This window comes from Theobroma cacao, chromosome 3, assembly GCF_053813885.1.
Source record: "Theobroma cacao isolate CCN51 chromosome 3, ASM5381388v1, whole genome shotgun sequence".
NCBI lineage: Eukaryota > Viridiplantae > Streptophyta > Magnoliopsida > Malvales > Malvaceae > Theobroma > Theobroma cacao.
The window spans coordinates 245,521-268,689 of NC_142641.1; the positions used below are offsets into that span (position 1 = coordinate 245,521).

General features: G+C 36.0%; 4 protein-coding genes across 8 annotated transcripts; 3 read left to right on the top strand and 1 right to left on the bottom strand.

Moving 5' to 3' along the window:
- Positions 1–1,060: 1,060 nt before the first annotated feature.
- On the top strand, positions 1,061–7,398 carry LOC18603822 (aminoaldehyde dehydrogenase 2, peroxisomal). The gene is made up of 15 exons (XM_018117632.2): positions 1,061–1,267; positions 1,384–1,526; positions 3,434–3,514; positions 3,600–3,748; positions 4,193–4,285; positions 4,427–4,550; positions 4,681–4,746; positions 4,863–4,929; positions 5,106–5,182; positions 5,716–5,829; positions 6,198–6,275; positions 6,359–6,510; positions 6,669–6,729; positions 6,839–6,945; positions 7,155–7,398. Exons 1-15 carry the CDS (start codon positions 1,159–1,161, stop codon positions 7,243–7,245), a joined length of 1,512 nt encoding a protein of 503 aa, XP_017973121.2. The 5' UTR covers positions 1,061–1,158; the 3' UTR covers positions 7,246–7,398.
- Positions 7,399–7,542: 144 nt separating this feature from the next.
- LOC18603823 (aminoaldehyde dehydrogenase 2, peroxisomal-like) lies at positions 7,543–13,948 on the top strand. 4 transcript variants are annotated; one of them, XR_016025286.1, is made up of 17 exons: positions 7,543–8,045; positions 8,167–8,309; positions 8,887–8,967; positions 9,045–9,193; positions 9,737–9,829; positions 9,981–10,104; positions 10,251–10,316; positions 10,398–10,464; positions 10,640–10,716; positions 11,530–11,643; positions 12,184–12,261; positions 12,344–12,495; positions 12,692–12,752; positions 12,854–12,960; positions 13,134–13,280; positions 13,433–13,561; positions 13,683–13,948. XR_016025286.1 is itself a non-coding variant. In XM_088804539.1 (16 exons), exons 1-15 carry the CDS (start codon positions 7,934–7,936, stop codon positions 13,246–13,248), a joined length of 1,539 nt encoding a protein of 512 aa, XP_088660665.1. In that variant the 5' UTR covers positions 7,543–7,933; the 3' UTR covers positions 13,249–13,280; positions 13,433–13,948. The 4 variants fall into 4 exon arrangements, 2 of the variants coding, with proteins under 2 accessions (XP_088660665.1, XP_088660664.1); XR_016025285.1 differs by having other exon boundaries at positions 13,134–13,561; XM_088804539.1 differs by having other exon boundaries at positions 13,433–13,948.
- Positions 13,949–14,154: 206 nt separating this feature from the next.
- On the top strand, positions 14,155–19,124 carry LOC18603824 (ADP-glucose pyrophosphorylase family protein). The gene is made up of 15 exons (XM_007036024.3): positions 14,155–14,757; positions 15,075–15,172; positions 15,266–15,366; positions 15,500–15,578; positions 15,755–15,815; positions 16,036–16,082; positions 16,192–16,284; positions 16,398–16,488; positions 16,769–16,817; positions 17,427–17,543; positions 17,769–17,916; positions 18,072–18,164; positions 18,276–18,344; positions 18,655–18,697; positions 18,792–19,124. The coding sequence occupies exons 1-15, from the start codon at positions 14,700–14,702 to the stop codon at positions 18,890–18,892; spliced, it is 1,248 nt and encodes a 415-aa protein (XP_007036086.3). The 5' UTR covers positions 14,155–14,699; the 3' UTR covers positions 18,893–19,124.
- Positions 19,125–19,426: 302 nt separating this feature from the next.
- DEL1 (DP-E2F-like 1) lies at positions 19,427–22,690 on the bottom strand. 2 transcript variants are annotated; one of them, XM_018117634.2, is made up of 11 exons: positions 22,149–22,690; positions 22,000–22,067; positions 21,852–21,904; positions 21,691–21,768; positions 21,528–21,581; positions 21,321–21,441; positions 21,040–21,107; positions 20,866–20,938; positions 20,705–20,766; positions 20,165–20,572; positions 19,427–19,719 (listed from the first exon to the last, which is right to left on the bottom strand). In XM_018117634.2, the coding sequence occupies exons 1-11, from the start codon at positions 22,241–22,243 to the stop codon at positions 19,714–19,716; spliced, it is 1,086 nt and encodes a 361-aa protein (XP_017973123.2). In that variant the 5' UTR covers positions 22,244–22,690; the 3' UTR covers positions 19,427–19,713. The 2 variants fall into 2 exon arrangements, with proteins under 2 accessions (XP_017973123.2, XP_007036090.3); XM_007036028.3 differs by having other exon boundaries at positions 20,170–20,572; positions 22,149–22,686.
- Between the last annotated feature and the right edge of the window lie 479 nt (positions 22,691–23,169).

Consider the following 23,169-nt stretch of genomic DNA (forward strand, 5'->3'; position numbering starts at 1 on the left):
ATCATATTATAAAAGAATATAATTTTATTTTTATTAATTTAATTAGTAATTAACTTTATAAAATACGTAAAAAAAATTATTGTGTATGTATAGGAGTTCGAGTAATTAGATATTCATGAAAAAAATTTTAATAATTTTTTAATTTAATTGAGTTTTTAAATCGATTAAGGTAATTTTAGGATAATAAAAATACAATAAAATTAAGATTAGGGTAATAACTTTTAAAATTATTCAGATATTTAATAAAATTAAGATAATTAAATTTTTATAAAAATAAAATTTAAATATCTTAAAATTATAAGATATTCGATCCCTTGACATCCCTAGTTTCTCTTGTGTGGCTGAGTTATGGCTGCTCCTGTTGGGCTAATAGAAGTGAAGTTGACCCAAGTTAACAGCTGTAACATTGTTATATATATTATAATGTTCAAACTGCCCTCTTTCCTTTAAAGGTCTCAAGGTGTTTAAAGTGTTTGTTCAAAATGGGAAAGTAGGACTAGGAAATGCCCCTGTAGCTGGAAGTAGCACTGAGTTTGCCTGTCATGTGTCTCACCGCAAATGTTGTACCTAAGTTATTAAGGCATGTTGACTGAAAATGTAGAATTAAATATTCCAACAAAGCCCAAGCCCAAAGCCCACCTGGAAGAGAAGGACTGAAGACAACACCACCTTTATGATTGCCATGCCGTGGGGCCCATTGCATGATGGGCAGGTTGGAGTGTGGGCCCCTTTTGTTCATGCGATTTTTCAACTCCAAAAAAACCGAAGCGCGACTCCATATTCTACTTTATGAAAATAATAATAAGAATAATAATTAAGCGTGAATGTGGAGGAGGAAATTGAAGTGATCAATCTTTTCTTTAAATCTATGAAATTTGGCTTTGGATTTAGGTGTGCATTTCAAATCTCCATCTCAGGGAATATTATCATAACTAAATTCTATTTACGTTTTTTTTATCTTAATTTTTGCACATTTTTTGAATAATTTTATACATACTTGTAATTTCACAAAAATTAAATTATTAATTTTGTCGTCTATAAAATGCCAATTGATAACGGAGCCAGTGTACTAGAAAACAGCCACCCAACTCTCCTATCAAAGCACCAACGCCTCACTGCTCAAAAGGCTTCTTCTTTAGTTTTGAGTTTGAGATCACCATGGCGGTCCAAATTCCGAGTCGACAGTTACTCATCGACGGCGAGTGGAGAGAGCCCCTTCTCAAGAAACGAATCCCTGTCATCAACCCTGCCACTGAACAGATCATCGGTTATTCTTTTTCCTTTTTCCTCGATCCAGCTTCTTTAATTTTGTTGATTACTGCTTTAATCAGGATCTTCACTTGGATAAGGTTCTGAAATGTTTAAATTTCTTTGACGTTTCAGGTGATATTCCAGCAGCTACAGCTGAAGATGTGGACCTTGCCGTGGCTGCTGCTCGGAGAGCCCTTTCTAGAAACAAAGGCAAGGACTGGGCTTTGGCTTCTGGCGCTGTCCGTGCCAAGTATTTACGTGCCATCGCTGCTAAGGTATAATATAGTTCAATTTTATGTTACAATTCAATTTTTTTACAAAAGTGATAATTTTTATTCCGAATCCAATTATTAACCGATTGATGACCTTGAATCATTAAATTTTGCCACGCCCCATACAAAATAATGCACTTTATTAAAAATGTTACCCGACAAAAGGACATTTGCTGTGCGCTACTGCTGATATCTCGGAATTAGCATATCAATGTGCTGAGCCAAAAATTATGACCTGCTACAGGATGTCCGCTTATTTTTGTTTATTTTAGTCGGATCCAATGGTAGGGGTGAGCAAAACAGTTCGGTCTAATTGCTCTATGGAATCAATTGGTCCAAAATGTTTGGTTTTGTTGATTTTTTGATCGATTCTCGATTTTAAAATTTTTAGACTAAACCACTCAAAAAACCAAACTAATTTTTTATATATTAATATATAACATTTTTTATATATATTAAGAAGAATTGATAGTAAACTTAATTAATAATATATTATTTTATTATACATACGTATACAAACCATAATCATAGTAATTTAATATTAATTATATATATTTACTTATTTATAAATCTGTATTAATATAAAATTACAAGTTATATATTTTAAATAATATAATTTATATGTTAATATTATAATATATGATAGTAAATATCTTACATATTAATGTGTTATAATTATTACACCTTAGTAATGTTTCGTAATATAAAATGTTATGTATATATATATATATATATATATAATTGTATAAATATATTATATATACATGTATTTAATATATATAGAATCATTCTTATAACTTATAATAAATTTTATTTATATGATTACACTTAATAACTTTATTAGGTATCACCTTAGTTTTTATAACATATTGTTTATAATTAGCTTTTATTTATATAAACTTTGATATAAAACATTATAACATGTAAGTTGTATCATAATTTCATATATATGTATAATAAAGTAATATATTATATATACATATATGTAATTTATACATAAGCATTATTATAAGTTATAATAAATCTTATTTATATGATTACACTTAATAACTTCATTAGTTATCACTTTAGTTTTTATAACATATTGTTTATAATTAGTTATTATTTATCAAACTTTGATATAAAAATTAAAACATTATAACATATAAATTGTGTCATTAATTTTATATATGTAATAAAGTAATATATCATATATACACATATTTAATTTATACATAAGCATTATTATAATTTATATTAATTTTTATTTATATGACTACACTTAATAATTATGTGAGTGAAGGAACAAATGTATGTTTCTTTTTTTATATTTAGATTATTTGTATATTTTATAATTATGGATGAAGTTTATAAGTTTTAATATTACAATTTGTAAAAAAAAAAAAAGTGATAAAATTTTAGTCCATTGGTCTAAAACCAAACCGGGTAAACCAATTCTATGTTTGGTCAGTTTGATCGGTTTTCTAAAAATGTTTGGTTTATTTGGTCCTTAGGTATAGCGGACCAAACCACTCAATCCACCCATTTGCTCACTCCTATCCATTGGTCAAGGTGCTACATTTTGGGTACTTCTACCTACTTCAGACAACTTGTGGTCAATGTTCTTGCTATAAAACACTATATATGCTCTAGAGAAATTTTATGGTATGTTGTTTGGCTAGCAATTTCATTGCGATGAGATATGCAGATGCAGTCAAGTTTTCCTATACAAATAAACTAAAGTGGTGAGGATAACTTTTGCAGATGAAGAACTAAAAAATTAATTCCCTTATCGGAATTCTGTGCAGATTTTTTCTTGTAACTGAACACCTAGCATTTCTGTCACTTTCTGAATTTTCTTTTCTATGTTCATCTTTGAATTGGCTTTGTTGGCCCAATTGTGATTACTTTAGTATGTATGAATGGTTCAGATAACAGAGAGAAAATCTGAATTAGCAAAGCTTGAAGCAATTGATTGCGGGAAACCACTTGATGAAGCAGCATGGGACATGGTGTGCTTGCAACACTGATGAAGGTTCTATCTTCTATGGTTCAGCATTTAGCATGTTTTCTTACCTGTTTATTCATTTTATCCAGGATGATGTTGCTGGATGTTTTGAGTACTATGCGGACCTTGCTGAAGGTTTAGATGCAAAGCAAAAGGCTCCTGTCTCCCTTCCAATGGGTACATTTAAGAGTTATGTGCTTAAGGAACCAATTGGGGTTGTTGGATTGATTACTCCATGGTACTATTTGCTTCTTGTTTTTGGTTTGTTGTTCTTTGTGTAAATGGAGTTTACTATTTCTATATATTGTCATTCACTGGCAATGCTATGCTCTCATTTCCTATTAATATGAGTAAAGATCATGTTCTTCTCATTGTCCTATTATAAGGTTTGCTTGTACAATTTATCAAAGCTATTGTGTGCATTGTGTAACTTAGGTTTTTTTTTTTTAAATACATGAGCAGCTTGATTACATGAAAGTAGGCCTGTATATTTTGCCTGTTGTGGTAATTGCAAAATAGTTGTCCAAGTTGCAAGTTAAAATTCCTTATCATTTGAAGGCTTAATTATCGCATTTGATATTATAATGCTTTATATCAATTAATTGGAATCACGTGCAGTGGGTGGCTTGAGGACTCTTTAATAATGGCTTTTGTGGATTGTTGTTTTTCTTGTGTTTTGAAGGAATTATCCACTATTGATGGCTGTATGGAAAGTAGCTCCTGCCTTGGCTGCAGGTTGTGCTGCAATACTGAAGCCTTCTGAGTTGGCATCTCTGTACGTTCTCAACTTAGTTACAGCAATTTGTTAATTTGTCAATTTTTATGAAATTTTGAGTTTGCTTGATTATATTTTATATTTGGGACCAAAAAATGCTGCTCATGATTTATGCTTTTTATTTTCTTTATTTTTTCCCAGCACCTGTTTGGAGCTGGCTGAAGTGTGTAGGGATGTTGGTCTTCCTCCTGGTGTCCTGAACATTCTGACTGGACTGGGCCCTGAAGCTGGTGCCCCTTTGGCATCTCATCCCAATGTTGACAAGGTTTAGTTGTCTTTAATCATTTTTTTATTGAAGCTTTTCTATGAACTTGAATTAGGAATGATTGATGATCTGGGTTATTGTAAGATAAATATCAAAAGTGGCATAAGTTCTAATTGTTAGTTTTAAACAGATTGCCTTTACTGGAAGCACTGCAACAGGGAGCAAGATAATGGCAGCAGCAGCCCAAATGGTCAAGGTATATTAAAGTTCAATAATTCAAAACTTAGAAGTATCCTTTTGTTCTCTTATTGTTGTCATAGTCACTTGGATATCTGCATAAAATTATTTTATCTTATGTACTTTCTTTGGCAGCCTGTTTCTTTAGAGCTTGGTGGGAAAAGCCCAATTGTTGTCTTCGAGGATGTTGACCTTGACAAGGGTTAGTGCCATCTGAGTTACAATTTAATTGATGTATTGTCAATGTTCCTCATGTAGTAGGACTTGTTTGTTAGAAACAAATTGTTCATAAATGTCTGGTTTCTAAGACCTATCATGTTAGAAAACTATACTCCAGTTCGGTAGGTTGTTCATTGAAATTCTTGGTGATCTTAATAGCTGCTGAATGGACTGCATTTGGTGTCTTCTGGACAAATGGACAGATCTGCAGTGCAACATCCCGTCTTATTGTACATGTGAGTTGCTTAACCACATTGTTTGCTCTTTCTTTATAGGGTTTACAGACACTTGTTCATCGTTCCACTTTCTCTTTTGGTTTTAATATATGGAAGGGGAAATTTTGTAGTAATCCAGAACGAGGTTATTAAACACATGCAGTCATGCAATTTTGTTTAGTTTCAAGCATGATGTGAACCGATCCAGTTCACATACAAACTGGTGTAACTAACCTCTTTCTAGAGTAAGCACATCAACCTAGAAGGCTTCCTTATGGCATGTTGTCCTAGAAATTGGCATAACTATTTCTTTTGGAACACATATCATTTTGCCTTCCTGATACAGTGAAGAAGAGCTATAAATTTCACCCTTCTTGTATTTCACAATAGATTAAGCACGCTTAGTTATAATGCACTGCCAGCTGAAAAATCTCATACAATAGATCCACTAGACAGAATTTTTTTTAATCAGGAGTCTATCCTTGTCGCTTTTCCCTTTTCTTCTTGTTTCCATCTTTCTTCTCATTATGAAAATGTACATTTCAATATTTCAGGAAAGCATTGCAAAAGAATTTCTGGACAGGCTTGTGAAATGGACTAAGAACATTAAGATTTCAGATCCCTTAGAAGAAGGTTGCAGGCTCGGCCCTGTTGTTAGTGGAGGGCAGGTAATAATGCTGTTTGAGAACTATGTATCATTTTCCATCCTTCTTTCTTTTTCCTTCTTTTGAAATGGGGAGCAGGGCCAGTAGGAGATGTTAAATTCAGCAGAAATAACCCGCTTCCCTATCCTTCTTCCTGTTCTCCCATTAGTGCTTTTTGTTAAATCCACCTTGTTATGTTTGTTCTCCAGTGTCTCTATGGTTCTCTCGATACGTATTGAGGTGACAGGCTTAGATATTGAATTTGAAAATTCAGTTGATTTGGGCATTTGGCAGCCTATGTTACTAAAGAGTCAATTGTTAGACATGCTACTACGTACATGTTCAAAATTTCAAGATTTTGTGCTTAGTAAAATTTATTTCATTGGCTACAGTATGAGAAAGTATTGAATTTCATCTCAACTGCTACGAGTGAGGGTGCTACCATTCTGTGTGGTGGAGTTCGTCCTGAGGTATCCACTGCTTCTCATTGTTTTCACTGTATCTCTTTCTAAACCTGTCACCTTCTCTTATATATTCAACAAATATTTGGCAGCATTTAAAGAAGGGGTTTTTTGTTGAACCAACTATAATAACTGACGTGACAACTTCCATGCAAATCTGGAGGGAAGAAGTTTTTGGACCTGTTCTTTGTGTTAAAACGTTTAGTACGGAAGAGGAAGCCCTTGACTTGGCAAATGACACCCAGTGAGTCACCTAATTTTCTTGTTGATTTAAGTGCAGTAAATTGATATTTTGTCTGCATAAACTGTCTCTAATTTCTTTTGGGTTGTTTAATGATTTCTTTCCCTTCTCTTTCTTGTTTTGGTCTGATTATGCTGATGACTATTTTTTTAAATTTCCAGTTATGGCTTGGGTGCCGCTGTGATATCAAATGACCTGGAAAGATGTGATCGTGTCAGTAAGGTGGGAGTTACTTGTAGTTTGAAGTTTTGAGCCATTCTGCACCTTAGTTGATGTTGTAAATCTCTGTATCTTTGTCATTGAAATTTTTATCTTTTCTCCTGCTTTGCAGGCTCTCCAAGCAGGTATAGTCTGGATCAATTGTTCACAGCCATGCTTCTGTCAAGCTCCATGGGGAGGCAACAAGCGCAGTGGTTACGGGCGTGAACTAGGGGAATGGTATTACTCTGATCATCCAAATTATAGTGTTGCAGTATCATATTATTATAATTTTCAAATGCCAAGCATTTCTGACTCGATGGAAGTCTCTGCATCGATGCTTCTTATATCAACAAAATGCTTTTACTTCTCCTGGATGACTGTTGGAACTGATTCTAACAGCAGCTGGTTCCTTTCGCTTGCTTTTTTTTTTTTTTTTTTTTCCATAGGGGTCTGGAGAATTACCTGAGTGTGAAGCAAGTCACACAGTATGTCTCGGACGAACCATGGGGATGGTATCGCTCTCCATCAAAGCTGTGAGAATCCTCGTGGATGTTGAAACAAATCTTTTGCACTAAAACAGCGGAGAAGAGGGAATAATATTGTGAGAGCTGAGAGGACTGCTATGTACTATGTATTGAACTGAATACTGGAAAAAGATGGATTATTTTTCATATAGTTTGTTGTTCATTATATTTTCTTGTCTTAGCTGATTAACTTGTATTTTCCTGTCGGCTGTATCGTCACCTCCCACAGCGATGGTGGGATAATGCTTTGTGGTCTCGGTAGGTTGAAAACTTTGAAAGGAAGAGAAAAAATCATTCATTCGCTCTATCTGGCGCCAAAAGTGGCTGGATCTGGTGCTAGGCTCTAGATCGGAGACCAACGACGCCAGATCTGGCGTTATTTTGACGCCGAGATCTCGAGTTTTGGTTTATAGCGCCGGTTGCTAGATCCGACGGCACTGATCGCCGGTATCTTTTAATGTTTTGAATTAGCACAAAATATGGCGGGGGAGGGGAGTCTCAGTCCACAACGTCAAGTACAGTAGAAGCAACAAAAGAATACATTACATCAGCCATCGAAATAAAAAAAGGGCCAGTAAACAAACAATATACAAAAAGGCAAAAAAAAAATCACTTTCAACTTCACGAGCAATGATGACTCATTGCAACGAGAGCATATCAGTACACTGTTGACTCTACTGAAGGAAAAGAGCGAGCAAAAAATGGCAATTATTCCGATTCCAAGCCGACAACTGTTCATCGACGGCGAGTGGAGAGAGCCTTTACTCAAGAAACGCATCCCTATCATCAATCCTACTACCGAACAAATCATCGGTTTATTAAAATTTTTCCTTCCCTTAAATATAAGATAGTCACTCCATATTTCTTTTAAGCTTTATAGAAAATAGAAAATGGTGGTTTGTTCATTGTTTGATACTTCTATTCTTTTTTTCAGGTGATATTCCGGCGGCGACTGCTGAAGATGTGGAGGTTGCGGTGGAAGCCGCTCGTAGAGCACTTTCTCGGAACGAAGGGAAAGATTGGGCCTTGGCTTCCGCTGCTATCCGTGCTAAGTATTTGCGTGCCATTGCTTCTAAGGTAATTTTGCAAATTCAGCCTTCCTTTTGGTTCTTAGTTGCTACCGCTATTTGCTTTTGCCAGTCTCATTTATCCAAAAAATGGATATCAATTTTGGAACCTTACTTTTGTTATCTATTCGAGAAGCCAATGTTGCAAAAATTGTAAATTGCACTCTTTCCCTATGAAAATTGTTTAATTTCTTAGATTTATCCTTCCTACTAAACAATATGTATGCTTTCAAGAAACTTCTGAACATGCTGTGGGCCTTACACTTGCAACGCAAGCTTGTTGAAAAAAATCCATGTTCATTAGATTCACTACCCAAGTGAACCGCAAGAAATGGCGACACTGATATGAGTAAATAGCTAGGTGGAATTAATTAAGCAAATTTAGATGTGATGGTTTTGAGAATTGACTGATGAAGATGTTGCATTTCTTTTTAATCAGAATTCCTGTCAGAGTTTTCTTTTAAATGTAATGCTTGTGTGTTTGTTAGATTCTGCGATTGTTTTGACATTCTTGTTCTCTCGATGAAAGTGATTTGATCTTTTTTATGTCTTGACCTCTTATTTTATGGGTTCTTTGGGTGATCCAGATAAAAGAGAGGAAATCTGAGCTTGCAAAACTTGAAACAATTGATTGTGGGAAACCACTTGGTGAAGCAGAAGGGGACATGGTATGCCTGCAACACCTTTGGAGATGTTATGTTTCCATATTCTGTAGGGTTTTAACCTGCTTTTTTGTGTTTTATAGGAGGATGTTGCTGGATGCTTTGAGTACTATGCTGACCTCGCTGAAAGTTTAGATGCCAAGCAAAAGGCTCCAGTCTCTCTTCCTATGAAGACATTTAAGAGCTATGTGATCAAGGAACCCATTGGGGTTGTTGGTTTGATCATCCCATGGTACTTCCAGTTTCTTCCTGTTGTTTTTTCACTTCTTTTTGTGTTTAAGTAATATTTTTGTTGCTTACTCGGCCACACTGCATGCGGTTGTTTCTTGATGGAATCATCCATGAGTGTTGCTCTTCTCCCAGTCACCCAATACTTTTTTGAGATTTGTGCATAACGTGGTTTTGTTCTTGGGTTTGCTTGTTTGATTTGCCTAAAGTACTTCCATTTGTTATATAAATTACAAAGCCAAGTGAATCAATGTGTTTGCCTTTTAACTCCTAAATTGCTTTCTGATGGACCTAGTTCGTAAATAAGTGCTCTAAATTGTTCCTCTTAATGTTAAAGTATACACTATCATGGAGGCTGCACATTTAAGCGTAGTGCTATTCCATTTGCTTCTTATTAGGGTAACTTATGATAATTGTGGTCCTCAATGATCTGAGACCCTTCAAGGGCTTGCAATAATTACATGGACTGTTGTTCAAAGTAATATCAGCTTTCAATGTTTACCTTGATATTCAATAAACTAAGAATTGCTTCTCTTTTGTTTTTAAGGAATCACCCGCTTTTGATGGCTGCATGGAAAGTTGCTCCTGCCTTGGCTGCAGGTTGTGCTGCAATACTGAAGCCCTCTGAGTTGGCATCTGTGTATGCTCTCTATTTACCTGCACCAGTTTTCCTGTTACTTTGTCATTTTTAATAGTATATTTAGGGGAACATTGGCTTGATTTTGGATTTGGGACCAATATTGATCCTTTCATTTATTTTGCCTTTCATTATTTTTCCTTTTCCATATCAGGACCTGTTTGGAGTTGGCAGAAGTGTGTAGGGACGTTGATCTTCCTGCTGGTGTCCTCAACATTCTGAATGGACTGGGCCCTGAAGCTGGTGCACCTTTGGCATCTCATCCCCATGTTGACAAGGTTAAATTGATTTTAATCGTTTTCTTCAATAACTTTTTCTACAAATTTGAATTTTATATGATTTTTGGCAGAATCACAACTGGGGGATTTGAGGTACTAGACATTTAGCATGACATAATTGCTAATGATTAGTTAGCTGCTAACAGATTGCATTTACTGGAAGCACAGCCACAGGGGTCAAGATAATGACAGCTGCTTCTCAAATGGTCAAGGTATGTTGAAGTTCTAAAATCTCATCATTGAACTTTTTTATAATCCAGTGCATAAAATCTTCTATGTGGTTTCTGTGGCAGCCTGTTTCTTTAGAGCTTGGTGGAAAAAGTCCAGTAGTTGTGTTTGAGGATGTTGACATTGACAAGGGTTAGTGCCATGAAAATCACTATTTAAGCATGCGAATTATTAGTATTTCTTATATGATTTGACTTGTTTTTGCAGAAACAAATGGTTCATAAGACTTTGGTCATCTGAACTATCAATGCAGAAAATTAGTATATGTTTATGCTGTTGCTAATTTACTTGCCTGTGCTTTTATTAGCTGTTGAATGGACCTTATATGGTTGCTTTTATACAAATGGCCAGATCTGCAGTGCAACATCCCGTCTTATTGTGCATGAACTCATTGGTTTCTTGCCCTTTATAGAGTTATCAATTTCTTTTTTCTATCATTTTACATGTGGCATGAGGTTATGATACATACCAAGGACTGTGTTTCGATATTATCTGGTTCAGACTGACCACAACCAAGAGGGAACTGGTCCAATCCATTCATAAACTGATAAACTGGTTAGACTGAGCACACAGCCAAACAGGACTCTTTGAATCCACCTCAGCAGATATTTAATCCGGCAAATCTACCTGTATAAATCTCAATTCAGCAGGTCCAAACACCCATTGGGTAAACTATTACAGGAGCAGACCAAACTAATAGAAAGGCAGATATCAGTGCCCAGACAACCTGGTGCCTTTAGCTCACCAAAGTCGGCTAACAAACTGAAAAGGCATCGAAACAGCGACTATCACAACCTTATTGACTCTTCCACCCTTCCTAGCTCTTTAATGTGCAGTAGCTTGTCCCCAACCTAGCAGTGAATAAGTATGAAGTAATCTCTTTAATGGCTCCATGTTCCATTGTTATATTTAAGCCTGTCTCTTCATCTCTATAAGCTGTGCGCTGTCATCAAAAGTGTTCTCTATCTCCTTCTTCATAAGTTCATAAGCCCTCTTGTATTGGACAGTAGTTGCAAGAAAATTAAATTTGATGTGCATTCAACTAAAGCCTTAAACCATAAATCCAAGAAAGAGAACACCGTGCTTCTACTACCATGATTTTTTCGATTAACCATTTAGCATGTTATTGTTAGTTCTTCATTATCTTTTTTATATTTCCAACTCCATGAAAAGTCAATATTTTCATTTGTTTCACAGGAAAGCATTGCAGCGGAATTTCTGGATAGGCTTGTGAAATGGAGTGAGAACATCAAAATTTCAGATCCCTTAGAAGAAGGTTGCAAGCTTGGCCCCATTGTTAGTAGAGGGCAGGTAAGCAATTCTTTCAACTGTATGTTTCACCATGTATTCATGTTAGACTGGGAGGAGGGGCTCGAAAGGAGCTCCACAGGTTGTTTAAGACAGATCTTCATACCATTGCTGGGGACAGAGATTGGATAAAAAAGCACAAAATTGAAACCTATCTGCAGATGGAGAATTTAGTATATGCGCTATATAACATAGAAATTATTAGGAGTTGAGTAAGAGTTTGAAAGCCTCAATTTCGAAACTAGTACTATTTTTACCTCCCACTTAAATAATCTATGGTCATTCAAATCATTTGCCTTATGCCAAGTTTTCAAGCAAATCAATTATATTCCATTTTACTCTCCAATGCCAAATCTATTTTTGTATTTGGCTTGATTTGGTTGTTCATTGAGAAAATTTCCTGTGGAGCAATGTGTTTCTTTCTCGGGAATGTAGCCCTTGATCTGTCAACTGGTTTAACTCAAAAGATCCTTATTATGGTATATCTAAGGTTTCAAATTTGCCAGATCTCATCCATATTAATATTTGAGTAATCTGCTGCAGTATGAGAAAGTATTGAAGTTCATCTCTACTGCTAAGAGTGAGGGTGCAACTATTTTCTATGGCGGGGCTCGTCCTGAGGTATAATTCTCTGCTTCTCAATACTTGGCACTATTCTCCTTTCAAAATTCTTCACTTTTCTTATTCATAAAATGTTTGGCAGCATTTAAAGAAAGGATTCTTCATTGAACCAACCATCATCACTGATGTAAAAACCTCTATGCAAATCTGGAGAGAAGAAGTTTTTGGACCTGTTCTTTCTGTTAAAACATTTAGCACAGAAGATGAAGCCATTGAATTGGCAAATGATACCCAGTAAGTTTATGTATACAATTCCAATGAGTCGATCCTTGTCTCTAGAAAATGACAATGAAGTGTGAGTTAGTGATTTGTTTAGTCCTTTCTCTAACCTTTAAGTTTATACCTACCCCCACGCCCAACCAAAAAAAAGAAAAAGGGCTTATCAGTTTGATCAACCAAGTTCTTATAGTTTCTTTGTAATATTATTTAGTTATGGTTTGGGAGCTGCTGTGATATCAAAGGATCTGGGAAGGTGTGATCGTTTAAGCAAGGTAAGACTTGTGTTTGAAGCATATTGCAATGATGCAGCCTACGATGGCAGTTGGTTTTGCGAATAATGAAATGAGTATTTACCTTAGCTTCTTTCATGCAGGTTGTGCAGGCAGGCACTGTGTGGATCAATTGTTCACAACCATGCTTCTTCCAAACAGCATTCGGAGGCATCAAATGGAGTGGCTTTGGGCGTGAACTAGGGGAATGGTATTTTATCTCTATTTATTTATTTATTTTTGGATAGTTTACGGTAATCATCAGATGCATATCCAGTTTGTCAAAGAAAACAGAGAAGCCAGGCATTTTATATGTTGTTAATTCCCGTTTGTATAATGAGCAAAGTCAGAGGTAGTACTGACAGATGGGTATGTTTGTGGCAGGGGACTTGAAAATTACTTGAATGTGAAACAGGTGACACAGTATGTGTGCGATGAACCATGGGGGTGGTACCAGTCTCCTAAGCAACGAAGTTGTCCTTGGAAATACAAATACTAGTGTTTGCAATTGCAGGTCTACCAATAATAGTGGTAAAAAGATGGAAAGATTGATAGTAATTGGAAAATACAAATACTTTCTGTATGTATGATTTGGTTAGTGTGAATCGCTTGCGAGTTATGTTGAAAACAAAACAAAGAAAGGGAGAAATGCTCTTACTCATTATTAACTGGTTTTGTGCTAGCCTTGTACGTGGAAGTAGTATTACGGACGTAGGTGCGTAGGATGCTATGAGTCGGAAGCAGTTGTTACATAAGGACACTGCTCTCTCAGCCAGAGTGCCATGATTTTTGGCTGTAAACAAACAAAAAAGGTGAGGTGGGTTTGTCACATGGCATGTTCAGCGCATGGTTGAGGGAACAACTTGTCAAACTTGCATATATTTTTCTCGAGATTGAAAGCTCCATCTCACTTGGTGTTTTTTCCTAGTTTAGAAGCAAATTTAAAGACTGGTTCGTACTTTCAGATAGCCAACTCAGAGATTTAAGGTGCCGCCAACTTGGTGGTCAAAACAGTGTTACGGAAGGACACGTAGGTTTGAGTTTGATACAGATTTATTATTCTACTGGTATGTTTTTATTTCTTGACAAAGATATATGATAGCGAATAGCGGCAAGCATAATTCATGTACCGATGGGAGTTGTGGATATTTATAGAATTGGATGTAGACATTACTCGAATAATAAGTGCATATATTCTCTATGCCTATTCTTAAATTAAAATTAAATGAGCAAAAATTCATCATAAACAACTGCATACATACTTGTTACGTTTGAATATTCGTCCCAAATCCCAACCTAGTGGAGTGGGCCAGCAGCCAACAAGGCAAGCAGTCCCACCACCAAACCCATCCCCAAAAGCCCATCTCTTCCCGCAATAACAGTGAAACGGACGGACAGCAGAGGCATGGAAATATGTACTCAAACAGTTTTGAGTACCTGAAAACTTTCAGGTACCTAAAGCCTGCCTAAGGAAACTTCCTTGCTTTGGCCGTTTATTATTTCTTTTTCGTTTTAGCCACTTATCGTTACCCGGTGGTGTCCGTCTTGTCTTTGCATGTCCAAAATTCTACTCATTTTATCTCACTAAAACTGTATCTTCCAAAGTATCCTTCCTCTTTTTGTACCCCACAAGAGAATTTCCTTCTTTCTTTCTTTCTTTTACATTATTATTATTATTATTATTATATCTCTTTACATCACTCACCTCTCTCTCTCTCTCTAACTTTTCAAGCGACACACAATTATTGTCGTACTGCTACTGTGAGCTTCATTTGGTTGGTACTGGATGCCTCAATGTTTATCCAAATCGTACATCTGGGTCATGTGTAGAATGTGAATTCATTTTGTTAGCTTCTTTTACGGAGAGGCTACTCTTAGCTTTCTTATGTAAGATTTCGTTTTGCCTATTGCGCTTTGTGTTGGAGATCTGGGATTTTTGTTGATTTCGAGATGGGGAGCTCAGACGAGAAGGTGGTTGCTGTCATCATGGTCGGTGGACCCACTAAAGGTATGCCTTTTATGTTCTAAAGACTGTGCAGAGACAAGTTTTTCATGGGGAAGTTTATGCACTTGGATGTTATGGCTTGCTCATTATAGTTCTGTTCGGATTATTTGGTTTAGATATGAAGTTTGTTCGAATGAATAATGACATCTTCTGCCTTTTTTCTTTGGTTAATGTTCATAATTTCGAGTCAAATTAGTGAAAACTTCTATCTTTGGACTGAAAATTGAAATGCTTTCATTATTTCCTTTGGATTTGATGTGGATTTTCGATTCAATGTGAAGGTTTGACGTGGTATGACTTTGATATTTTGCATATTGCAGGCACTCGATTTCGACCATTGTCATTGAACGTTCCAAAGCCTTTATTTCCTTTGGCCGGACAACCTATGGCTCATCATCCAATTTCTGCTTGTAAAAGGGTGCGATGTTTGATCTATATCTAATAGAATATAAAAATGCACTTTTTGTTTAACACTTCTGGTATGTGCTTAAGGTCAATGTCTCTGTTGTAGATTCCAAACCTAGCCCAGATCTATCTAGTTGGTTTCTATGAGGAGCGTGAATTTGCAATGTATGTCTCATCAATCTCTAATGAACTAAGAGTTCCTGTCAGGTAACTTCCTGCCTTTGTGCTCAGCACTCAGCTAAATATACAATGGTCATGAGAAGATTGACATGTCTTTATGATTGCTAAATCTTAGTGCTAATCTTCCTTCTTCTTTTTTTAACTTTTACACTGCTATTAGATACTTAAGGGAAGACAAGCCACATGGTTCAGCTGGTGGACTTTACAACTTCAGAGATCTGATCATGGAAGACAATCCGGTTTATTTCTTAACCTGTTTCCTTCATAGAGGCATATCCTTTTGTCTTGACACTTTCTTGTGATTTAGTAGAGTGAAATGGACAGACATACACAGATTCTAATTTGTACTTTTTGTTCATTCATGCTTCACTTTCACACACTAATATAGATGTGTTGTGTGCTTATCTTGTTGCAGTCTCATATCTTCTTGCTGAATTGTGATGTTTGCTGCAGTTTTCCACTGCCAGAAATGCTTGGTAATTTTCTTTGCAATGTTTGACCATGTGTTATATCAATCTTAATTTTCTGATTAGAGTTTGTTGGTGATATCTTTATGTTGCTAAGTCTCTGGTGTCAATATTTTAGGACTAAAATGTAGTTGAGACAGATGGAATGACTGGGAGGTTGTTGCTTTTAGTTTTATATTTGTCTTACAGGAGGCTTAATTCTGCCTTTTTTCTTTCTTGATATGCACAGAGGCTCACAAAAGATATGGTGGAATGGGGACCATCCTAGTAATCAAGGTTGGTCAGCTGAAATGCAAGATGTTTACATAAGGAAATTTCTGTCATTGCATGATCTATTGGTATTACCATGTACTTGTGTAGTTTGGCCTCATTCTTCTCTTTATAGGTTTCAGCTGAGTCAGCCAGTCAGTTTGGGGAGTTGGTAGCAGACCCAGTCACCAAAGAACTGTTACATTATACGGAGAAACCTGAAACTTTCGTATGTGCAGTATCAGAGATTTGACTACATTTACCAAAATTTTCATTTTTTGTTTTTTCTTCCAATGTTTGGATTTAAGGGATGCTCTGCTCTAATATCTTTCCATAATGCAGGTAAGTGACCATATAAATTGTGGTGTCTATGTATTTACCCCAGACATTTTTACTGCCATACAGGGTGTTTCCTCTCAACGGAAAGACAGAGGTTGGTATAGAAGATTGTTAAATGAAATATGTGTTCTTAATTGCAAGTTGCCAAGCTGTTGTGGCTCTGTACTCATTTAAAACACAAAATGAATGCACCGGCCTGTTATATTATTAGGGGATCACTTCAAGCTATAGAGTTTGTTTTTCATTTTGAAGTTATGCCATCTTTCCACATCTTGATCAAATAGAAAATTTTGCCTTGGCTCATATTCCTACTACATCTAAATATAATTAATCTTCATCATGCTGAATCTGAATCATGTTTTATTTACTTATAGCCAATCTGAGACGTCTCTCCAGCTTTGAAGCCCTCCAGTCAGCTACAAGGTATGTCTATCCTTTTTCTTTATTTTTACAGAATCACAGCAACAATAGGTGCACTCTACATATTTTGCTCTTCTTTTGTCTTAATCACAGTAGTAACTTTTGCACTTGGTTTATGTTCATTTCTATTTCCTTTGATATCAACCTAAGCTGAAAAAATTATCCTACATGGCTTGCTATATTTTTTCACATTTTCCATACAATGTGCAATTAATAGATTAGAATAATGCAACTATTTGCTCTCCGTTAATAAAGTTTCATTTTTTTTCCCCAGTTTTTTCGAAAGCCATCAAAATGATTCTAGGCTTTAATGCATCTACATAGGTAAAAATACATGCAATAGGCACACTGATTTATTGGGGATGGAGTTAAAATCTAAACAAAACTGAATCCTTCACACATTTTCTTGGGGCTGTTTGAACCCATATTGTGGTTTTAGATACTGGGTGGTACCTCCTGTGGGCATTTATTTGTATAGCAAAATACTTAAAATATGTTTATTTGAATTTGGTTGCATTTATTTGTTGATACAATTATCATTACCCCATTTTGGATCTAGCTGAATCCATATGTATATCTCAACATGTATCCTGATATGAGTCCCTTTATCAGGAGTCCTCCCTCAGATTTTGTAAGGTTGGATCAAGACATTCTGACTCCTTTTGCTGGGAAGAAGCAGTTGTATACATATGAGACAATGGATTTCTGGGAACAAATTAAAACCCCTGGGTAAGTCAGACTGTTGTGGGGTGCTATTTGTTTCAATATCTTCCACCTCTGCTTTGTTTCTATCCTCTGGTTTTTGTTTTCATTTTTAATGATAATGAAAATGGAGAAAAATCAAATTGAAACATCAAACAATACCAAGACTCAAATGTGAATTGCATAGCTAAAATGAAGCAACATCATTTGTCCCTTCTAGTAGACCTAATTTTTCTATGTCAATATCTGCAGAATGTCCCTAAAATGTTCTGGTTTGTATCTCTCCCAATTTCGGTTTACCTCTCCCAATCTTTTGGCTAGTGGGGATGGTACAAAAAGTGCCACCATTATCGGTGATGTTTATATTCATCCATCGGCAAAAGTACATCCAAGTGCTAAGGTAATTATATCCTTTTATTACTTTCTGATCATGATGTGGGCATACCATTTCGGAAACAAGATGGTGTTGCTTTGTCCCATTATATGATCATTCTCTTTCTTTACTGTTGTCTGCATCATCTATGGGATTGACTAGTCTGCGACATGGTGAAACAGGTTGGTCCCAATGTCTCAATATCAGCTAATGCACGTATAGGAGCTGGTGTAAGGCTCATCAGTTGTATCATTCTTGATGGTGTTGAAATCATGGTATGACCAGAGTGAGATTTTGGAAGTAGTGAAAATTTTAGGCCTTGAGCCTGACACATGTACATTCATTTTCACTGTTCCGATTTGTGACGCATTTTTATTCTGTTCCAGGAAAATGCTGTTGTCGCTCATGCGATTGTTGGGTGGAAGTCTTCTATTGGGAAATGGTCCCGTGTTCAGGCAAGTTTAACTTATGGTTATTTTTATGTGACATATTGTCAATGACTGAAAGGATGTTGTATGTGTATTTTTATGCTAGTTTTGCAACATAATTTGTTGCCTTGATTCATTGATGATGTCTTAATTATGAAAAAAATGTGATGTCTGATAACAGTATTAAGTTCGATAAAGGAATGTAAGGAGTGAAATACTATTATGTTTTATGTCAGTCAATCCCCACTTAGCTTATCAACTTGATGAAATAAAAAGAAGACCTTTGTCTCTTTTTCTTACCTGCCATAGTGTGCTAAATTGAATCAACTTGTTGCAGGCTGAAGGAGATTATAATGCCAAACTTGGGATTACAATTCTTGGTACTTTTTTTTTGGAGTGATACAAGTCTTTTATTATTTCCATTAGTGTGATAAGATAAAAGTGTTGAATCTGGTATTGGCACATTTGTGGCAGGAGAAGCAGTGGGTGTTGAAGATGAAGTAGTGGTCACCAATAGCATTGTCCTTCCGAACAAGACACTCAATGTCAGTGTTCAAGATGAAATCCTTCTATGATATCCCAATTACCCACCATCCTATCCTGTGCTGTCTGCCCCTTATTGTATTGCAATGGTCGATGCTCTTTTACATTTTGTCAACCAGGAAAAGCGGAGCATTCCATAAAGGTAATTTTTCCATATGTAAATTGACTCTTAAAATCAGAATAAAAGGAATTTGGGTGGTTGTATTATCTATGTGTGTTTCTTTTTCGAAAAGTTAATGCCAGAATCGTTAGCATTTATGGACACTTGTATTTCCTTTGCTCTTGCCAGTCAGTCAATGCTGGATTCATTCTGCGAGGCATAAGGCTTTGTATCTTGCCTTGCTACAACTATAATCAAACACAACGTCATGCTTCGCCATTTTAGGATAATCCGATTAAGTTAACGACATCATGATGTCATCACCTGACAAGAGCAGCATTGATTCATTCCATGTCACATCACATTGCACTCATCAGCTCTTCGATTCCAGTGGAATAATTCTTTCTTGTTTTTGCAACGATAAAACCACTCCCATTTCCACGCAAAGACTTGTAAGAAAATCAACTGAAAATGGATGGTCAAGGCCACTATGCATCAACTCTTAGTGACTTTGTGTACAGATAAGTGCTGCCACTCAAGTCGGTGCAAAGAGAAAATTGCATCCAACAAGAGCTCATCTCTTCTATGTAAAACATGTAAAAATAGAAAATAAAGAGAAAATTAGGAAAAGAATTAAGTTCCCAAATGCTCTACTCTGCTTGCCGCATCAGGAAATTTGTTGTATTGGCTTCTTCCCAGCAACTTCCGTGTACCATGATTTCCACGCTTCCATGTAATGAGAAAACAGGTCCCTTAAAGCTGCATTATCAGATTATTTTTTTTACTTTAGATTTTTTTCTTGCTATATCTATCATGTCACAAGGAGGCATCAGTAATTCCTCCCAAACTATGCATGTGCATAATCGGCCAAGATGACACGACTAGATGGTGCAACTACCTAGAGAAAATATCACAGAAACTGAGAAAAAGTACCCATGTCATGTCATCCCAAGAACCTCATTTTCATACCCAATATAACTACCATGTGGACGGACACAATACAAAATACAATTCCCTTCCCAATCTTCAATAATTGAGCACATCTAACAGGATATCCATAGAAAAGCCTTATCCATTTTCTGCTTTACCGCTACAAATTAGCCCTTGGCATTCACTATTGGAGATGTATATAAAACTCAACTTATTACCGCATTAGCAATGGGTTAAAATGCACGCATTTGTGTAATAGAGGATTAAACTATACCTTACCTTGGTTGTGATATTGAGGACGGTAAGTGGAAGCAAGACTCTCCCAGTCATGAACCCGCTTCACGTTATTCTCAGAGTTACCACTCCTGCTTAAGTTTACAGGAGCAAAGGGACCAAATTGGTAGCTCTTCGAACCCTGTTTTGAATCCTCCCAACTCCTTCTATCAGCCACAGCCACCAAATTTTCAACTTTTATTTGCTTTTGCATCTTCATGCACTGCTTCACATTCCCCTCATTTGAAGAATCGACCTTATTCCTCTTGCTAATGATATTTGTAACATCAGTTCCAAACGCTCTTTTTCTTGACTCGTGAAGAACCAAGGCATCAGCGGATCCTTTGTCTGATTTCCCGCTCAGCCCCAACCACCTAAAAGCAGGTTTCCTGGTATCTACAGTATGAGTCTGCAAAAAATTAGATCAACGTTAAGAACTTAATAGCACTATCACTGTTACAATAACAATTTCAAGGCTGCAGATATCTAAGTTAAAGGAGTTTTGAGTTCATTTTTTTAGTTTTTCCAATGATCTATTTACCTTCTCAATAAGATTCATGGAAGACAACACGTTGGCAATGTCATACAGCCGCCTTACTTTTGCTGTTGAATCATCAAATGAACAACACATTAGTCAATCAGTTTATCCGTTATGGTTATGTTTCAATTGAGGATGAAGGGGGAAAAGCTAAGATTTATTACTTCTCATTATTGAGGTGTTGTGAGCATTCCCAAGCAACAACCTGGCTGCTTCGTCAAGTGAGATCAACTCAGCCTGAAAAAGAAGTTACTTAGAAACACCAAAATGAAAACCAAAACAAAGTAATCCGATGGCAATTCACAGAGAGCAGGAACAAGGAAGAGGTTTTTACTCACATTAGAGCAGACAAATAGCTTGACAAAATTCTGAGTAAGTAGCCCCAGGGATTTTTCCCTTCGGTTATCTGCAAAAAAATCAGAGATAGTTCATGAGATGTCATCAAAAGCTGACAATTAATACTTCATTGAATTGCACTGATGGTCCTATTGACAGTGACTTGGTTTGCATGACAAGTCAGAGCAGACCAGTTCAATTTTGCACATGAATGAAACATCAAAATCTCAGGGCAATTAAAACAAAAACAAAATTGATTATTGTAAATCAACACCCAATTTACCAATTTTGGACGACGCGGAAGATTTAAGAACAGAGGTAGGTTTTGAAGTCTCGGTCTGGCTTCCAGTGTTGGGATTGGAGAACCCTTCATCATCTTCGTCGTCGTCGTCATCATCTGAGACCTGAAACCATTAGAAACATAAGCGGGGTTTTTGTTCAAGGCAAAAATAAGGGAAAAGTGAAAACTAAAGTAATATGTTGTGCTTACCTTTGCATTATTGTTGGCATCTAAGTTTTTGAAATTACTACTGAAACCTTCTTCCTACCATAATAACATGAAACCACAAAAGAAATCAGCAACCTTCCCTTCAAATTACAACCTTTAAACTAAAGGAAACAAACAAACAAAGAAGAAAAAACTTTGAAATAACCTTTAGATCTTGTAAAGCCTTAGGAATTGCCGCAAAACCTTTCCATGTATATTTGTTCTTAGCCTTTCTCGTAAGAACCTAAAGATCCATCAAACTTTACACGTAAATCATAAACCAAAAAATATATACATATTTAAAAAGAAAGAGAAACAGATATGTACCCCAACGCTTTCCAAAACATTGACAATATCGTAGATCCGGCGTCTCTCAACTCCTGCAGCAAAATCCGAAAGAGAAAGACATAACTCAGATCCTAGAAAATAAAACAATGGAAGGTAAATCATTAAAGAAAAAAAATCAAATAATAACCTAATTTTGCGGCGGCTTCGTCAAGACCAATCAATTCAACGTCTTCCCTATTATACAAGCTTAAGAAACTGCAGCGTAAAAAGAAAAATGCACACGTCAGAATTGAAAAAGAAGATCTAGAAAGAGAGGGAGAGGGAATTGAGATTTACTTGGAGCAAAGAAGGCCGAGAGATTTCTGCTTGCGGCTATAGGTGTAATGCCGGGAGGAAGACTCGGGAAGAGAAGAAGAAGAAGACACCGGCATCTTGAACTTGCTCAGATGGAAGGGAAGGCGGAGGGGGCGGGCGTGTTAAAAGGAAGGAGAAGGTTGAGATTTGGGGGCGCTGGCGCCTGGCGGGGGCTGGGGGAGGGGGAGAAACAAAATTTTGGGGGATTGAAAGAGAGGGATTTTGATAGGGAAATGGAGGGATGGGAATTTAAACATTTGAAATAGGGAATTGGGTGAGCGGGAATTTGAATTCCGTTATAACATATATAACGTCTATAATATTACTATTGCTATTACATTTCACGCTCCCGCAATACACCATCATCTCTACGCGCCTCCCCTAAGTTGTGTGTATTACCTTTTTTCCTTTTTCTTTTTCTTTTATAATAAATTCTTTTACATTATTAAAAAGTTGAACAGCAGTTTGATTATCATATTATGTCCAAGTATTCTTAATTGCTATTTTGAAGTTGAATAAAGTATTTTTCCAAATATATAAATATTTCTTAAATTTTATTTTAATATAATCTTTAAATTCATTATCATCAAAAAGTCAAATTACAAACAGTATATATTTAGGAGACAAAGCGAGTTGTAATTTGGACAAGTGTGTTGAATAAAATCTTGATGAATGAATGGTGATGTAATTTTAGGTACCACGTGACAAAAATATAGTAAATATCATACAGGCTAAATTAGATAATCCTTAGCAAGCAACATATTAACAAGGAGGAGGATAATAGTATAAAATAAAAATGTAAATGAGTCACATTACTTATAAGCTACTTGAATTTGGATTGGTAAATACTCAAGCTCAACTAGCTCAATATCAAGCCGAGTTCGAGCTATTTGAATAACAAATCAAGTTGAATTCAAGTTTTATAATATTTGATCTGAATTTTATCAAATCTTAAAATTTTTAATAATATTTTTATATAAATTTTGAATTTGAATTCTAATTC

Excerpts from the sequence above, each read along its gene's own strand:
- LOC18603824 (XM_007036024.3), top strand. The coding sequence starts at position 14,700 with ATGGGGAGCTCAGACGAGAAGGTGGTTGCTGTCATCATGGTCGGTGGA. Across the intron at positions 16,489-16,768 it reads CTCTCAACGGAAAGACAGAG|CCAATCTGAGACGTCTCTCC; the intron begins GTTGGTATAGAA and ends ATTTACTTATAG. Across the intron at positions 18,165-18,275 it reads TTGATGGTGTTGAAATCATG|GAAAATGCTGTTGTCGCTCA; the intron begins GTATGACCAGAG and ends ATTCTGTTCCAG.
- LOC18603823 (XM_088804538.1), top strand. The coding sequence starts at position 7,934 with ATGGCAATTATTCCGATTCCAAGCCGACAACTGTTCATCGACGGCGAG. Across the intron at positions 10,465-10,639 it reads GGATGTTGACATTGACAAGG|CTGTTGAATGGACCTTATAT; the intron begins GTTAGTGCCATG and ends TGCTTTTATTAG. Across the intron at positions 12,496-12,691 it reads GAATTGGCAAATGATACCCA|TTATGGTTTGGGAGCTGCTG; the intron begins GTAAGTTTATGT and ends AATATTATTTAG.
- DEL1 (XM_007036028.3), bottom strand. The coding sequence starts at position 22,243 with ATGCCGGTGTCTTCTTCTTCTTCTCTTCCCGAGTCTTCCTCCCGGCAT. Across the intron at positions 21,582-21,690 it reads AGGCTTTACAAGATCTAAAG|GAAGAAGGTTTCAGTAGTAA; the intron begins GTTATTTCAAAG and ends TTATTATGGTAG. Across the intron at positions 20,939-21,039 it reads AGCTATTTGTCTGCTCTAAT|GCTGAGTTGATCTCACTTGA; the intron begins GTGAGTAAAAAC and ends CTTCTTTTTCAG.
- LOC18603822 (XM_018117632.2), top strand. The coding sequence starts at position 1,159 with ATGGCGGTCCAAATTCCGAGTCGACAGTTACTCATCGACGGCGAGTGG. Across the intron at positions 5,830-6,197 it reads CTGTTGTTAGTGGAGGGCAG|TATGAGAAAGTATTGAATTT; the intron begins GTAATAATGCTG and ends CATTGGCTACAG. Across the intron at positions 6,730-6,838 it reads GATGTGATCGTGTCAGTAAG|GCTCTCCAAGCAGGTATAGT; the intron begins GTGGGAGTTACT and ends CCTGCTTTGCAG.